Source organism: Naegleria gruberi (assembly GCF_000004985.1).
Source record: "Naegleria gruberi genomic scaffold NAEGRscaffold_16, whole genome shotgun sequence".
NCBI classification, from domain to species: domain Eukaryota; phylum Heterolobosea; class Eutetramitea; order Acrasida; family Naegleriidae; genus Naegleria; species Naegleria gruberi.
In genome coordinates this window covers 154,631-170,550 of record NW_003163311.1, presented here as the reverse complement: position 1 = coordinate 170,550, position 15,920 = coordinate 154,631, and the positions used below count along the sequence as shown (strand labels likewise).

The 15,920-nt window shown below is 34.0% G+C and overlaps 9 protein-coding genes and 1 non-coding gene across 10 annotated transcripts in view; 7 read left to right on the top strand and 3 right to left on the bottom strand.

The window, feature by feature from the left end:
- Window positions 1–889, top strand: part of NAEGRDRAFT_65937 (uncharacterized protein) — a gene marked incomplete at both ends in the record, with an annotated part of 2,337 nt that extends 1,448 nt beyond the window's left edge. Inside the window, one exon of the mRNA XM_002678816.1 lies at window positions 57–889. Within this exon, the coding sequence (XP_002678862.1) occupies window positions 57–889 (833 nt within the window). The remainder of the gene's footprint in view (window positions 1–56) is intronic.
- Window positions 890–964: 75 nt separating this feature from the next.
- NAEGRDRAFT_32614 (uncharacterized protein) lies at window positions 965–1,603 on the bottom strand (the record flags this gene model as incomplete). The annotated part of the gene is made up of 1 exon (XM_002678690.1): window positions 965–1,603. One exon carries the CDS (start codon window positions 1,601–1,603, stop codon window positions 965–967), a length of 639 nt encoding a protein of 212 aa, XP_002678736.1.
- Window positions 1,604–1,902: 299 nt separating this feature from the next.
- NAEGRDRAFT_t246 lies at window positions 1,903–1,974 on the top strand. Its single transcript has one exon. It is a non-coding gene; the product is annotated as a tRNA-Glu (tRNA).
- Window positions 1,975–2,185: 211 nt separating this feature from the next.
- Window positions 2,186–3,754, top strand: NAEGRDRAFT_65935 (uncharacterized protein; the record flags this gene model as incomplete). The annotated part of the gene is made up of 1 exon (XM_002678815.1): window positions 2,186–3,754. One exon carries the CDS (start codon window positions 2,186–2,188, stop codon window positions 3,752–3,754), a length of 1,569 nt encoding a protein of 522 aa, XP_002678861.1.
- Window positions 3,755–3,845: 91 nt separating this feature from the next.
- NAEGRDRAFT_65934 (uncharacterized protein) lies at window positions 3,846–5,183 on the bottom strand (the record flags this gene model as incomplete). The annotated part of the gene is made up of 1 exon (XM_002678689.1): window positions 3,846–5,183. The coding sequence occupies one exon, from the start codon at window positions 5,181–5,183 to the stop codon at window positions 3,846–3,848; it is 1,338 nt and encodes a 445-aa protein (XP_002678735.1).
- Window positions 5,184–5,352: 169 nt separating this feature from the next.
- NAEGRDRAFT_65933 (COG2849 domain-containing protein) lies at window positions 5,353–6,459 on the top strand (the record flags this gene model as incomplete). Its single annotated transcript, XM_002678814.1, has 1 exon — window positions 5,353–6,459. One exon carries the CDS (start codon window positions 5,353–5,355, stop codon window positions 6,457–6,459), a length of 1,107 nt encoding a protein of 368 aa, XP_002678860.1.
- A 135-nt stretch (window positions 6,460–6,594) lies between these two features.
- NAEGRDRAFT_65932 (uncharacterized protein) lies at window positions 6,595–7,896 on the top strand (the record flags this gene model as incomplete). Its single annotated transcript, XM_002678813.1, has 1 exon — window positions 6,595–7,896. The coding sequence occupies one exon, from the start codon at window positions 6,595–6,597 to the stop codon at window positions 7,894–7,896; it is 1,302 nt and encodes a 433-aa protein (XP_002678859.1).
- A 955-nt stretch (window positions 7,897–8,851) lies between these two features.
- NAEGRDRAFT_65931 (uncharacterized protein) lies at window positions 8,852–9,636 on the top strand (the record flags this gene model as incomplete). The annotated part of the gene is made up of 2 exons (XM_002678812.1): window positions 8,852–9,130; window positions 9,175–9,636. The coding sequence occupies 2 exons, from the start codon at window positions 8,852–8,854 to the stop codon at window positions 9,634–9,636; spliced, it is 741 nt and encodes a 246-aa protein (XP_002678858.1).
- Window positions 9,637–9,749: 113 nt separating this feature from the next.
- NAEGRDRAFT_48007 (uncharacterized protein) lies at window positions 9,750–13,850 on the bottom strand (the record flags this gene model as incomplete). Its single annotated transcript, XM_002678688.1, has 1 exon — window positions 9,750–13,850. One exon carries the CDS (start codon window positions 13,848–13,850, stop codon window positions 9,750–9,752), a length of 4,101 nt encoding a protein of 1,366 aa, XP_002678734.1.
- Window positions 13,851–14,374: 524 nt separating this feature from the next.
- On the top strand, window positions 14,375–15,228 carry NAEGRDRAFT_48006 (uncharacterized protein; the record flags this gene model as incomplete). Its single annotated transcript, XM_002678811.1, has 2 exons — window positions 14,375–14,676; window positions 14,748–15,228. The coding sequence occupies 2 exons, from the start codon at window positions 14,375–14,377 to the stop codon at window positions 15,226–15,228; spliced, it is 783 nt and encodes a 260-aa protein (XP_002678857.1).
- Between the last annotated feature and the right edge of the window lie 692 nt (window positions 15,229–15,920).

Sequence of the window (15,920 nt, the reverse complement as noted above, 5' to 3'; positions counted from 1 at the left end):
GGTGATGAAAATCTATTTTGCTTTCATTAATGATCAACAAATCAAAAAATATGAAGAATACAGAGATATTAACTTTAGAGATGAGAATGGAAGATATTTGGTTCACTATTCAACCAATTGTTTCAGTACAACAATACAACATTTGGGTTTAGAATTGAAAGATAATAATCAAACAATGCCCATCCAAACTTTTTACAATAGTTATCTTATAGCTTTGGACCATTTAGGACATATTGAGAATATGCCTAAATTGAACTTTTTTTCATATACTGATAATTTTGGAATGTGTAGATATTTATATTTATTAATGGGGTATAACATTAATACTCACTTATTGGTAACAGAAGCCAATACAATTGGATTTGATTACTCTTCAGGTGAACCTGAACTTGTATCATTGTGTACCCATTATTTGAACGGTCTTTATCATTTTTCTATTGAGAAAAGCCCTTTACAACAATTAAGAAATATCAAATACTATGGATGTATTGATGGAGACGATATTTCACATTATGTTACGAGATATTATTTGAGTTTAATTAAGAAAAATCCTAGAAGATATACAGACCATTCAATCCTCCAAGTCTTAATTGCTCGAGGATTGAAACTTGATATTGTAAGAAACTCGGAGGGACAAACAGCTTTCGATTTAATGGATAAATTCACAGGAACGCCCCGAATGATGGCACTTGTGAAAGATTTGAAGAAAGTTTGTAGAAAGGGACGTTCCAACAAATCTAAAGCAATATCAAAATTTACCATCAATCACAACCAGATTCCAAAAGAAATAGTAATTGAAGAATCTGAAACAACACTTGTTGTTAAATCACAAAATGTTTTATCTTTTCGTATAAGAATCAAAAGAAGTTTAACATTTAACAAGTATTAACACATTCGAAAATAATTACAATAATTTATTGATATAAGGAGAGGAAGAGAAATATTTGGAATTCAGATTAGAAAATTAATGTTGTCCTGAAACAGCTTTCCATGAAGGTCTTGATGAAATCTTTTCCCACCAAGCTTTAACATGTGGACGATCCAACAATAAGTTACCCAATCCAATGGCGAACAACAAATTTCCATATGGTAAGTGATACAAATCGGCTAAGGTGAATTGATTTCCACCAATGAATTCTTGTTTAGCCAACACTCTTTCATAGGAATCCAAATTGAGAGCTAACTTTTCACTCAATTGTTTGACACGAGCTTCGTCTGCGGCTCCGTATCCCATCATTCCCTTAAATAACTTTTCAAAAACTAAACCAGAGGCATTTGAATCAAAGTAAGCAGTTTCAATGGAAGCGCCTTGTTCGAATAGACCCAAAGCTTTGAGTTCGGTTGGAATGAGTTCAGTTCCTTGGCCCTTATGTTTGGCTTCTAAATAACGACAGATAGCACGAGATTCATAAATCAAGAAACCGTCATCTTCCAAGCCTGGAATGACTCCAAATGGATGCTTTTCCAAGTGGGATGGTGACTTGTGTTCTCCCTTCATTAAATCAACAGGAACAAGTTCATATTCTAAACCTTTCTCCTTGATTGTGGTCAAAACACGTTGAACACAAGTAGATTGAGCAGCACCATAAATTTTGAAGACCATTTTGTTGTTTGTTAATAATACAGTTAAAGTTGTTTTTTTGTGATTGGAAATACATAATCATTAAGATTAGCGTGCCATTTATGGGATTCTGTATCCGCTGTCGTGAGCACTATTTATTGATTTGTGGAAGTTGCGCAAGAAATGGTTTGCATTTCATCCTCTTTGAAAGTTCACAACAGTAAGGCTTATTTTGGAAGTGGTTTCAGCTGCAAGTTGAGCAAGTTGGACTGAAAGGAAGATTCAAAATTAAGGAATTGCCTATTCCCTTCATTAAGGAATTATTTTGAAAACCAATGAGATCCCGTGTAGTCCAATGGCTAGGATACCTGGCTTTCACCCAGGAGGTCCGGGTTCAATTCCCGGCATGGGAGGATAATTTTGTTTCTTAACCTCCCAATTTAATTGTAATACTCTTTTACATTAAATAACACTTGTTGGATTACCAGTGTTTTATTGGCACTTTAAGGTTAGTTGAATACTTCTCCTAGTAATAAGGATGTTGAAATGATAAATCAAAGTTTAGTTCCGAATAATTCGTTTTACAACAACCACATTCTCGGAATTCGTTTTCAAACAAAAAAAATGATCGAAAAGCAAGAATCGGAATTAAGCAAACAGACTTTTCCCTCCACAGAACAAGATGATTTACTCGATTCAGATCCTCTAATTCTCATTCCGAATCATGACTATGATGATGATGATTATGAATCATTATTAATAACTTCATCAATTATTCAAAATCAAAATAGTGAAAATAGTATTGATCAAAATGATTCATGTTCGTCCGAAAGAAAGAATCCAATCAGATATAAATCATTTCCTCCTCATCAGGGAGTGCTCTGTTCTGGCTGTTGTAAAAAGATTCAAAATTGCGAATTGTGTGGTGAAGATTTCAGAGGAGGAAAAACTTTGCCAAGCTCGAATGCTTATAGACACTTGTATGAGATTTTGGCAATGCTCGAAATTACAACGAATTGGATGGATGAATGCGGGAAGGATGAAGAATTGGAAGAAAATGTTGAAGGATTAAAAACGAGAATGAAGGAGGAAATTGAAAATGTAATGAAAACAGTGGAAAGGAATCGAATTAAAAATCTGAAACAAAAAGAGGAGGAACTGATTGCTGATTATGAAAGAAAACGAAAAGAATTGATGGAAGAATTTGAGGAGAAGAATAGGCAATTACAAGAAGAAATTCTCTCTTTGCAAAATCAAGTAAAAATTTCATCAAACCAAGGCCAAAACAATTCAATGAATAATTTACATGTTTTAATAAGGGATAATAAGACGAAATTCAGTTCTTTTGAAAAGACCATGGACTATATGGAGAAGGCAACTCAACCTGAACATCCTATAACCCTATGTAATCTTGGCCTAATGTACAGAGATGGTTTGGGAGTTTCTAAATCCTTTGGGAAGGCAAGAAATTTATTCAAAGCAGCCGCTCTTCTTGGAAATGCCACTGCTCAAAATAATTTAGCAAACATGTACGAGAATGGACAAGGTGGTTCTTTATCTTTGGAAAAGGCAGTGAAATGGTACCGTGAATCAGCCAATCAAGGTAATGCAGTAGCTCAATATAATCTAGCTCTGTTGTACGAGAATGGAAAGGTAGTTGCCAAGTCTTTTGAGAAGGCCTTTAAATGGTATGAAAAATCAGCCAGCCAAGGGAATGTCCATGCACAAAATAATTTGGCATCACTGTACGAAAGTGGGAGAGGAACTAAACAGTCATTTAAGAAGGCTTTTGAATGGTATCTGAAGGCAGCTCAACAAGGTCACTCAGAAGCTCAATATAATCTTGCTGTAATGTATGAGTATGGACAAGGTACAGAGCAATCATTCGGGAAAGCAGTTCAATGGTATGAGAAATCAGCTTCTCAATGTGATGCAGATGCTCAATTCAATTTGGGTTTGATCTACTTGAATGGAACGAAATTTCCAGATTTCCCAAAAGCATTTGAATGGTTACGTAAAGCAGCCCACCAAAATCATGCAGAAGCTCAGTACTATTTGGGAACTCTATTCGAAAAAGGTATTGGCACTGAAAAATCCAAAGAGAAAGCTATTGAATACTATCAAAAATCCAAACTTCAAGGAAATAAGTATGCAGAAACAAACCTACTGTTTATCTTTGGTTCCTATGATTGAGGAAGTGTGAAACATCTCTTCCACCTTGTATATTTATTGTAATCTTTCAAAATTCTAATATATTCTTCTGGAAGAGCAAAGAATTTTTTAATTACCATTCAATCAAAAGTTCGGTCAACTGTTTCATATTTTCAAATAAATGAGAATCAGATTTTGTAATTTGATTACCTCTGATATCAAGTGTTGTTAAATTATTCAAATTTCCAGAACACAACAATTTAACACCCTCAATTCCAATATTATTATTCCACAAACACAAAGAGGTCAATGATTTCAATTCACATAAATACTGTACACCATTGTCTCCAATATTATTGTCATTCATACATAACTCTTCCAATTGTTTCATTTCGCTAACTACTTTGCAACCTTCAGCACCAAATAAATTATTATTAACGGAAAGAAAATTCAATTTTTTCAAACCAACTAAATATTTAAGCCCTTCAGCATCTAATTCAATTTCATCTGCTTCAAGTGTTGTCAACTGTTTCATTTCACCTAAGAACTTGGTACCATCTCTAATTACATTAATGGAGATATGGAGATGTGTAACTTTCGGTAATTGTTTAGAAACCAATTCAATACCTTCAGCTGTTATTTCAGTATTCCACAAGTCAAGATGAGTTAACTGTTTCAGTTTACAAATGTGCACTACTCCTTCATCCTTAATATGGTTATTATTAATACTGAGCAATCTCAGATTTTTCAATTTGCTTAGCCAGCGAACACCTTCAGCTTTCAAGTTATTGTTTCGTATTGTTAACTCTGTCAATGACTGTATTTCACCAATAAATTTAGCTCCATCGTTTCCAATTTGATTGTAACCAATGTCAAGACTTGTTAGTTTTTGTAAATTTCTTAAATATTGAGCTCCTTCAAGACCTTTATCATGTCCTCCAAATCTAAAATCTTCATTAAAACGCACGTTTAGATATGTTAAATTGGTCAATTGACTAATGAATCTTATTCCTTCACTTGTAAGAGAATTCCCATAAATATTTAGATAGGTCAATTGTTGCATTTCTCCAATAAATTTAGCACCTTCAGCTCCAATCGTATTAAAACTAATATCGAGCTTGGTTAACTGCTTCAATTGACCAATAACTTTTGCACCATCATAACCAACCTTGTGATCGGATGAAATTTCCAGACTTTTCAACTGTTCAAGTTGGGCAATATTTGCTGCCCATTTTGTAAATTCTGTAATTTTCGTATTGTCAGCAGTGTGTGTTAATTTTAAATCTGTAACACAATTCTTAAATTTACTCTTGATTATCAAATCTAATGTTTGATTATTGAATTTTAATTTTCTAAAATTGACCGATAATTTCATACTCTCCGTGATTAATTCGTACCACTCTTTGGAAATCAATGAACATGTCAAAATAATTGTATGTGAATCGACAAATGACATGATTTCACAATACATATCTCTTGGTAATCGAAGAGGTGGCAGAGGTGTATCATCAAGGTGGGCCAGTCATCGATGACATTTTTTTTTAATATAATTAAAAATTTGTGTGGAACGAACTCGATCGAAATTCACACTTTGTTTGAAAAATTGTAAACTTACTAAATTTTTGGTAATTTCAAAAAAAATGCTTAACAACAATTTAAATAATTTCAACCCTGATGATAAAGATGGAAAAAAGAGAAAATTAGAAATTGCCTTTGATGATGAAATAATTCCTGATTTCAATTCAGAGGAACCATCAAGAAAGAAGAGATTGGATGATTCCGAATTATTAATAATTCCCTTTTATTTACAAGATGTCTTTTTGGAAAATGTTTTTCCGTTCATGACTGGGAAAGATTTGAATCGGATTCGATTGGTCTGTTCTTGTTGGTATAATTTTCAGAGGAGTGATTATTTTGTAACGAATCATATTGTTAGGTTGAATATAAAACATGATATTTTGCAAATTGAACAGAAAAAGACGCAGTTATCGATTGTGAGGATTAATTTGGGATATAAACAAGGGAATATGCTCATTATTCATATTGAAAAGGGTAAACATTCTATTATTGAGGATTTAATTGATGAACATGTTAATGATCCTAATTGTTCAAAATTTATTGATAATACGATTATTTCAAAGTTAGGCGCTACAAGTATCAAATCAATTGTTGGATATAAAGATGGAAAGAAACATGGAGAAACTATCGATTACTTCAAAACAGGGCAGATTATGCAAATTGGACACTTTGAGAATGGGAAAAAGCATGGAGATTTTATCAAGTATTTCAATTCTCCATACGTTGTGGAGAGAACCTACTCATATAAGAATGACAAACTATTTGGTAAATTGGTAGAGAATAAGATAATTTATTCCAAAAATCAGAAAGTGGTCGTCAAGGATGTAGAATGTCACTACGAGAATGGAAAATATCATGGTGAGAAGATTATCTACGAAGGAAAAGATAGTACAATTACTGAAATATCCAATTTCAAAAATGGAAAGCGTCACGGAATCTCCAAACATTATCATTACTCTGGTGATCCTAATAGTTACTATTTAAAAGGGGAATCTAATTATCAAGATGGAAAAATACATGGAGTTTGTAAATCATTTTATGCTAATGGAGAACCATTTACAATTATAGAATATGAAAATGGACATCTAATTTCTGAAACCATTAATAGCTCAGAAAAAAGAAAGCCAGTAATTTCTCAACTTGGATTTCTGATAAAATCAGATGATTAAATTTTCTGGATTTTTTAGTGGTGTACCATAAGAAATTTGATCATAATAGAAGTGGGTGCAGAGGTAAGACCATTCTACAAATATATTGGATGGGTTAATGTCGCGATGGATTAAACCTCACAATACAGCAAAAAAATGCTCAAACACACTCTGCACTACGCTGATTATTCGTCATGGACTGCAAGTGAGGTAGTTTCCTTGTACATGCACCTTAAACAAGGAACTCGAAAGAATAGGCACCACCTTGCCTTCTTGTATTTCCTAGGGTGTGATGGTACCTTGGTTGATGCTATTGTTACGAGTTCTAAAAAGGATGCTCCAAGTAGCCTTTCTGGATCACCTGAGTACGTAGTTTCATTTCATAGAATGATGCTATTATATCCTAACATAGACATGATTGAAGCTGTGAACAAGGTGGTTGAGAACAAAAGAAAATCAGCAAAAAAGAGAATCAAATCTCTTCTCAAGCAAGAAGGTGCAATCGATATCATATTCAAATTACTATTCAGACATGAATGTCTCATGGAAAGCAGCACTTTTATTGATTCAAAGCTAAGCTGCGCTCTAGTGGAAACAACCTTTGCTCACGTTTTAAAACGAGGCGATGGCTTTATTTTCGACCTAGTCGACCCCATATTATTCAAAGTATATTTTCAGACTATGTTTGAAGCATACAGAGGTCCAATGTGGGAATATATCTCTGAACACAAAGAAAATATAGAAAGTGTGTTTGAAACATTTATTATGATGCTCTTGCTAGAGGAGAGCTATCATTCTAAGGAAAATTCAATCAAAACAACTTCCTTATTTGCTGAACTTCCGAAATCCTACCAGAATTACACACTAGCTCTAAACACATTCGTTAGAGATCCAACACTCAACAAAAAGACTGGTAATTCCTCTCTTATACCAGGATTATGGTATGCCATGTTAGATAGTTTTTTTGCAGATTCATTCTCAAAGCCAGATGATAGTATGGGTCCTGATGGAGTATTTTTCTTGAAGCCACTTAACAATAATGATAAACCAATACTTGTTATGGCTGCAATGACTACCGTTTCAGATCTCATTACAGACAAATATCAACCAGAGGAAGCCTTACGATTATATGAAACAACAGATCCTAAAAACATTGGTGTTTGCAGGAATAAGAACAGCTACAAACAAGAAATAGATTTGGATGTTCAGCACATGTCCCAGAAATTTAACTTAAGAAAGAGACGTTGTTTGAGGTGGTTGGTATGCCCTTTTATGAAGCCACCAGGGATTGAGTTTATTAGAAATAATTACAGAAATAGACTAAAACCTTTCCAAGATGATCTACATGATCTTATCATTACTACTAAACAGGACATTGATCTATGCATATCAAAGTTCCAAAATAAGCCATATCACTCTTTTATTGAGAATATTTGGGATTATTGTTGTAGAAAATAATTCATTGTTCCATATAAGGATTAACATTATGAATTGATTGTAACATTATGAATTCTGATTTCTGAATCGACGAACATCCTTTCCATCAAGACTTGATAACTTTTCCAATGTATTATCTTTTAGGTGGGTAATAGCTGATAACTTTGCCAATGTTTTTTCTCCTAGGTTGGAAATATGAATTAACTCAACTAAATATTCGTCTGTTGCGAATGATAATCTAGGTCTTGATGTTCAATAGAAGATTAAAATTGTTTCAAAAGAAGGATAATTTGAAAATTATTCTAATCAGCCCACCAGATGCAATAAGGAACAAATTAGTCCATTTGTGGTTACCCGGTTGTAAAAGGACTATTTTTTGACTAAATTCGTAACAATGACATTTGAACAGCTGACTTTAAATACATCAAAAAAAAGAACAACACTAACTTCAATGGTTAGCAGTTCTATCTCTTCCATATTTCTTGTAGCACAAGTAGAATCTAATAATTCGACTACCAATGATATTTTAAAGACAGTGTTTAGGATAGAGCCATTAATTGTTTCGTATATTGAAATATCAATTGCTGTACTATCTCTATTTCTTACCTTTGGATTGGTTATTATTATTGGATCATATTTTGTTTATTCGAAATTAAACACAGAGAAACAAGTCATGATGAAAAATCAGAAACGTATGATTTTTGGTGTGTTGATTCTTTGCTCAATCGAATGCATTGTTTTATTGTGTAGAATATTCTACGACAGTTTAAATATTAATTTCGGATTAAGATTCCAACAATATGCCGAAACTTTTGAACGAAACTCGACAAATTTTCCAAATTTCGACACCTTTCTCTGGTACAACAATTCACTGAATATTACCCCAAGTGATGTAGGTATCACAACAGGGCAATTAGTAGTCTATAGCATTAGTGTTGCTTTTGAATTATTTTTCATCCTGATTGATGTTCAAGTAATGATTGGAATTATTTGGTTTGTTACTTTAGTTTTCATTGAAACCTTTCGATTATCGAGTGGATTATTGAACTCTAAAAAGATTCGTTACTTTACAAAATCTGTTACAATTTTAACAATTGTAAACTCGGTTGGCTTGATTGTTGTAAACTTGACAGGAACAATATTGACAATTTTACAAAAATTGGGAATGGTTTCGGATGATTTGACAATGTACATTTATGGAATTTGTATTTTAATGTTTGTTGTTCAAGTCTCTATTCAAATTTCAATGTTAATTGTAAGTTGAAAATCTAGAAGAGTAGTTTCTAATAATTTTGAAAGGCTGCTGCCACAATTGTTTTGAGAATTATTTCACGATTGTCAGAAGATAAGCAGAAGAAGAAACATTCTGTAATTAAAGTTCTTATATTACAATGTGGATTATTCGGATGTTTCATTTTTGAGGCAATAGCTTTCGGATTTGGAATAGCTCAGGAAGATCCTGAACTTTCTCATTTAGCTCTTGGATACTCAACTCTAAATACAGCTGGAATTTTAGTGTTTGCGTTTACTGCACTAGCTCTATATTCACCAATTCACATCCTTAAAAAGGATTACGATAATCATAGCGGAACATTGAGCATGAAATCGAATAATATTTCATCTTCTAGAAATAGAACAAGGAAATCTGCAGGAGGAACCCCCAATTCCACTAGAAATAGTTTACATTTGGAGGATTCACCTGTTGTGAGCGACAAATCAAACCAATCTCCACTTGAAACTCCAACCAATAATAATATTTAAGAAAGGATCCTCTTAATAAATTTAATCAACGATAATGATAAGCAAGATCCATAAGTTTATTTTGTTTTCTTGAATGAAACAGACACCTCTTATGTAAACTATAATAGTTTATTTTAGAAAAGTAACATTGCAAGTAACAATAGACACATTAAGAAAGCACTCAACTTGTTAGTTTCAGCTCCGCCAAGAACTGTAGATTTCTTAGGTGTAACACTGGCATCAGTTGTAGTTTGGGTTGCCAAAAGCAAAACATTTCCTCTCAAGACCTTTGTTTTACAAGTTACTGATCCACTTCCTTTGATAAGTGTAGCTTTGGTATTGACAGAGTAAGTGTCATCACTATTATGAATACCACAAACTGGTGTCAATGATCCTGTGTAAGGAATTGTAATTTGAATATCATTCAAACTTGTAACATTACCAGAAACAATGGTTCCATTGTCGTACATTGGTGTCATGTCATAAATCAATGAACCAACAGAATATGTGACTCCACCAATTGCTCTTTCAGTACCTGGTGCGTATTTTGGTCCTGTTCTGGCTACCCAGTTGCTGTTTGCCAAACATTGTAAGAAGCCAAGTGTGTCCTTAATATCAACAATGAAGTAACATTCAATACCAGCCAAAGATCTTGAATTTGGTGATAAAGCGATCGATACATTTGAAAGAGACAATGAAGACACGCCCTTGGAAACAGCAATTCCAAAATTGGCTCCACTACTACTAACTAAATCTCCCAGGGACATGTGTGCAACAAGCTTTGATCCCATTGCATTACCAAATGTAAGTGTCTTACTACTGCTTGAAACAGTAACAATATTTGAAGCAATATTAACGAGTGCATCAACTTCATTTCTGGAGAATTGTGGATTGGTGGTTCCACTAATCATAGTATCGAGTGTATTGTCAGCAGAAGTTTTGGTGATTTCTGAGGTGACAGATGTTACTGTAGAGAGGGCCTTAATTGCAGAGCCAAGATCTCCAGAGGAAATTGCTTTAGAAATTGTTGTAATGATTGAATTTCTGATAGATTGCTTATTTGCGATTTGTGTAGAATCGGTTGTTGTAATGGTGTTCAAAAGTGAAGCAGCACCCAACAAATCAGCAACAGATGAATTTGAAGTAAAGAGATTTTGAATGGTTGAAATGGCTTGGCTTGGAGGCAAATTAGATACTGGATTTGTCAATGAGATAGTTGTCAATTTTTGAACACTGTCTGAGTGATCTCCTTCACATCTAACGTAGATATCAACACTTGATTGACCTGAAATGAATGGCAATTTAAATGTTGCTGGTCCTTCACTCATATCAGTTAGAATTGTAATACTGCTAGAATCAGAAAAACCAAATCCATATTTGAAACTAGAATCAGAGTAAGGATTTGAGTTTCTTGTAATATTAATTCTGAAAACAGTTGTACCAGCAACACCTGAAGTAACAGCTTGATTGGTGCTGTCATCATGTAAAGTGAAAGTCAATGTAGGATTTTGTTGAACAAAAACGGTGGTTGAAGTTGTGACAGTAGTTGTGATGACACCAGTGGTAATCTTGGCAGTCAATGCAAAACCATATGTACTACCAGAAACGAGACCATTATTGAATGAAAGGGCATTGAATTTTCCTGGAATTATTAATGTTGGAGTATTCAAATTGGTCATGGATGCCAAATTGGAAATGGTTGGTCCAGAAATTTGAGACCAGCTGTAATCAACATTTGAAATACCATCAAGGGTCAATGAATTAATAATAGCCATCATGAAAACACCCATCATTGGATGAGTATATCCTTTAGAACTTATCATAACAGAGAGTGAACAGTATGATCCATAGAAATCAGGGGAACATGTACAAACACCATTTGCACAAGTACCATGTCCAGAACATGGAATATTAATACCCAATGTTTGATTGGCACATTGTGGAGCTTGAATTGTTGTGTCACAGTTTGCACCAGACCAGCCTTGTTTACAAACACAGTTATCCTTTGAAACACATGAACCATGTCCACTACAAACTGAGGTCTCAGTTTGATCAATACCATTACAAGTAAAGAATTTAGAGGAAAGTAATCTAATTCTACCATTTTTAGCATCAGCAATATAAATTTCATCATCTGAAACAACCAAAATACCAGTTGGAAGAGATAATCCTCTTGAGGTGGCAATTCTACCATCAGAGAAAGAGGCAGTACCATTACCGGCAATTGAAACAATAGTACCATTGGTTAAAACCATTCTGACTCTGTTATTGTCAGTATCAGCAATCAACATTTCACCATTTGAGAGGAATGCAACATCAGTTGGATGATTCAAATTGGCAGCAGTGGCCAAAACATTGTCACCATTGAATGGTCCAGCACCAGTACCAGCAATTGTTGTAATAACTCCACTAACATCAATCTTTCTAACTTTGAAATTATTACTATCTGAAATGTAAACTTCATCATTAACAACTCTAACACCATAAGCTTGAGATAAGGCAGCACTTATTGCTTGACCACCATCTCCAATATGACCTGATTGACCATTACCAGCAAATGTGACAATAGTGCCATTGGCCAAAACCTTTCTAATTCTATAATTATCTCTATCAGCAATATATAAATCACCTGAAGCGCTCAATGAAACATCCATGGGAGCATTCAATTTAGCTGCTGTAGCCAAACCACCATCACCAGAGAATCCAATTGAAGTACCAACAACAGTTGAAATATTGCCATTAACATCAATAAATCTAATTCTATGATTTAAAGAGTCAGCAATGTAAATTTCATCATTAATTGTAACTGCAATACCATATGGCTTATTGAATTGAGCCAGAGTTGCTAAACCACCATCACCTGAAAAACCTGCAACTCCAGTACCGGCAATTCTGGTAACAACACCGGTTGAGTAACTTATCTTCTTAATAGAGTGATCGCCTGTATCAGAAACAATAAGGTCGCCATTTGACAATTTGGAAATCTTTTGTGGATCCTTCAAACCTCTTGCAACAGTTGTAATATAATAGCTAGATGGAAGACAAGTTGGGCCTTCAAATCCAGCATTGCATTGACACATATTATTACCAACACATTGACCTTGACCACTACAAACACTTGAATCGAGATATGACTTTCCATAGCATGAATAAATTCTACTTTGCAATAATCTAATTCTCTTATTACCAGCATCAGCAATTAATAATCCGTTTTGAATCATTAACAAACCAGTTGGAAGAGATAATCCATTTTCTTCAGCAATTTCACCATCAGAGAATGAAGCAGTACCATTACCAGCAGTTGTAATAATTGTACCATTTGGCATAACAAGTCTAATTCTGTAATTGTCAGTGTCTGCAATTATCAATTCACCTGTATCCAAACGAAGAACATCAGTTGGATGATTCAAATTGGCAGCAGTGGCCAAAACATTGTCACCATTGAATGGTCCAGCACCAGAACCAGCAACAGTTGTAATATTACCATTAACATCAACCTTTCTAACTTTGAAATTGAAACTATCTGAAATGTAAACCTCTCCATTTGAAAAAACTTTAACACCATAAGCAAGAGCCATAGCAGCATTTGTTGCCAAACCACCATCACCTATATGACCTGATTGACCATTACCAGCAAATGTGACAATAGTGCCATTGGTCAAAACCTTTCTAATTCTATAATTATACATATCAGCAATGTATAATTCTCCTGAAGCACTCAATGATACATCCATTGGAGTATTCATGGTACAATCAGTGGCCAAACCACCATCACCACTGAAAGTGTTAGCGCCAGTACCAACCACTGTTGTAATATTACCTGTGATGTCAATTTTTCTAATTCTATGATTCATAGAGTCAGCGAAATAAATTTCATCATTGCTTGAAACAGCAATACCGTATGGTTTGTTAACTTGAGCATTGATGGCTGGTCCATTATCACCAGCAAAACCAGCAACACCAGTACCAGCAATTGTAGTAATCACACCAGTTCCGTTAATCTTCTTAATAGCATGACCTAAAGCATCAGTGACCAGAATATCACCATTTGATAATCTAGCAAGTTTTTGTGGATCTTTGAATTCACCATTTCCACCAGCAAATGTGCTAATCTTGACAGAGTATGGATTTAATGATGTACCCTTAACCATCACTACCATGGCCATCATTATCAGCACAATAGCAAGAGAAAAACCAACAATGTTGGCACTCTTAATAGTTGTGACTCGTCCCATTTTTGTTTTTTTCTACGTTTAAGAAAGAATTTAAGGCTGCTTTGCTCCTTAACAAAAAGCGTGCAGAATAATAGTGTAGATGAACTTGCTTTCCTGTAAGAGTGGAATTTTGGAGGGAGAGTTTGCTGTTGCAGATGATCCTAAGACCGTTGTGTAAAGTATTGCCAAATTTGATGACAGAGTACAGTTCTTTTGGCGCCATTTTGTTTAAAACTGCCACAGTAGTGAGTAGGTGGCCATCATAATCGTTGAAAGTAACAATAAGCGTCCAAAATGTTAATTGTATTGCAATGTGAGTGAAATATCTTCTTCATCAAGAGAATATTCTTGTGCAAGAGGAATTTCTTCAAAGTTACCTATTGTTGTCTTAGCAACTCTCACACCAAGTCCGAGGACATGGTTTGCTGCCACATCGAACGAACACGGAATTCCAAGGTTATTACCTTTGACTGCACTCAAATTAGAATCAAACAACTATTAAAGTCATCTCATATTTTGCAAAATAACAAATCCAATCAAAAAGAATGAAATCGTTCAAGTTGCTGATCAACAAACAAGTGCCAACACTCAAGAGATTTAACAATTTCTCAATTTCAACACGCGTGAATGTCAAGAAATGCTACAGTGTTCACAAATCCTTCACTATTGAACCTCTAACAAAGGAAAATGTTAAAGAAGCAATATTGTTGACTTCCATGACATTTGGCAAACATGAACCAATAATGGGAAACAAATTCCAACCAACAGACATCTATCATTTTGCATCTATATTAGCTCATAGAGCTGTCGAAGAAGGATTAGGTCATGTTGCAATTGATAAGAGTGGGTAAGTAATTTTTCAATAATGAAGTTATTAACTTTCAAATATTTCAGATTGATTGTTGGAGCTGTCTACAGTTGTGACCATGTTAAATCTGTATTCGACGATTCCTTCTCCACAATTGATTTCTATCCAGAAGGTCTTCAATTATTCGAAGATTTGCACACCCAATATTTTGAATTCATTGCCAACCATCCACAACACGAAAAATTTGGTATTCACACTCCTGAAAAGATGTTTACTCCTCAAAATGTTGGAAAGATTCTTCATTTTCTTGTTGGTGTCACGGCTGATTTCTATCAAGGAAATGGTGTCATGTCAGAGTTGAGTAAGGTTCATTTGCAAGATTGTAAGGAACGAGGTTTCGAACAAGCATTTGCCGAATGTTCTAGTAATTATTCTACCAAGGCATTGGAGAAGAATGGATTTTCAATTCAGAATCGAATTGTATATGCAGACTATGAAATTAAGAATGAAAAGCTAGGAACCAAAAAGCCATTCCTACACGTTCCACAACCTCATCAATCTATGAATTTGGTTTGGAAATATAAATTGTAAATATATTTTCATTAAGTGCCAATACATGTGCACCATCCTAGCTAAATTGATATAAATGACATTAAATTCATTAGTAAATGTACTTGGTAAAATTTGATGTTAATTATATTCATCCGAGCTATTGTTGTTGTTAATCATACTTGTTCATGTAACAATATTATTTTATATTATCGCATAATGGACGCAAATCACGCCTACGTTGGCACTGGTGTAACCATATTATTTTCATTTTGTTTTTAAAAAATAAATTAATATTAATATTTTAAACAATGATCAAATACTACTACCGGTTTAATTCGACAATATCATAATTATTATTTTCACCATTATCATCAGTATGAGTGATACCCAGTTTCTCCAGCAAGAGTTTTCAAGGTAGTTCAACTCCAGCTATTTTGATATGAGCTGATGAAATACCTTCTATCTCAATTAATTTGTCAGATATTGAAATAATAAATTGTACAGAGAGAGAATATCACTGGGAATCTATCTTCTTCTAATGAATGTTTCTCATCCCTTATTCATTGAATATAATAGTAAAGTATCACAAATATTAAAAGTAAAATATCCAATAGTGAAAATTACAGGAAAAGATAATTATCTGGTAGAGAATGGATGAATGACATGCTATTCGTGATGTTTCAGTGCGAAGTCAATATCCACATCATGAGAAAAACAATAAAAACATGTTA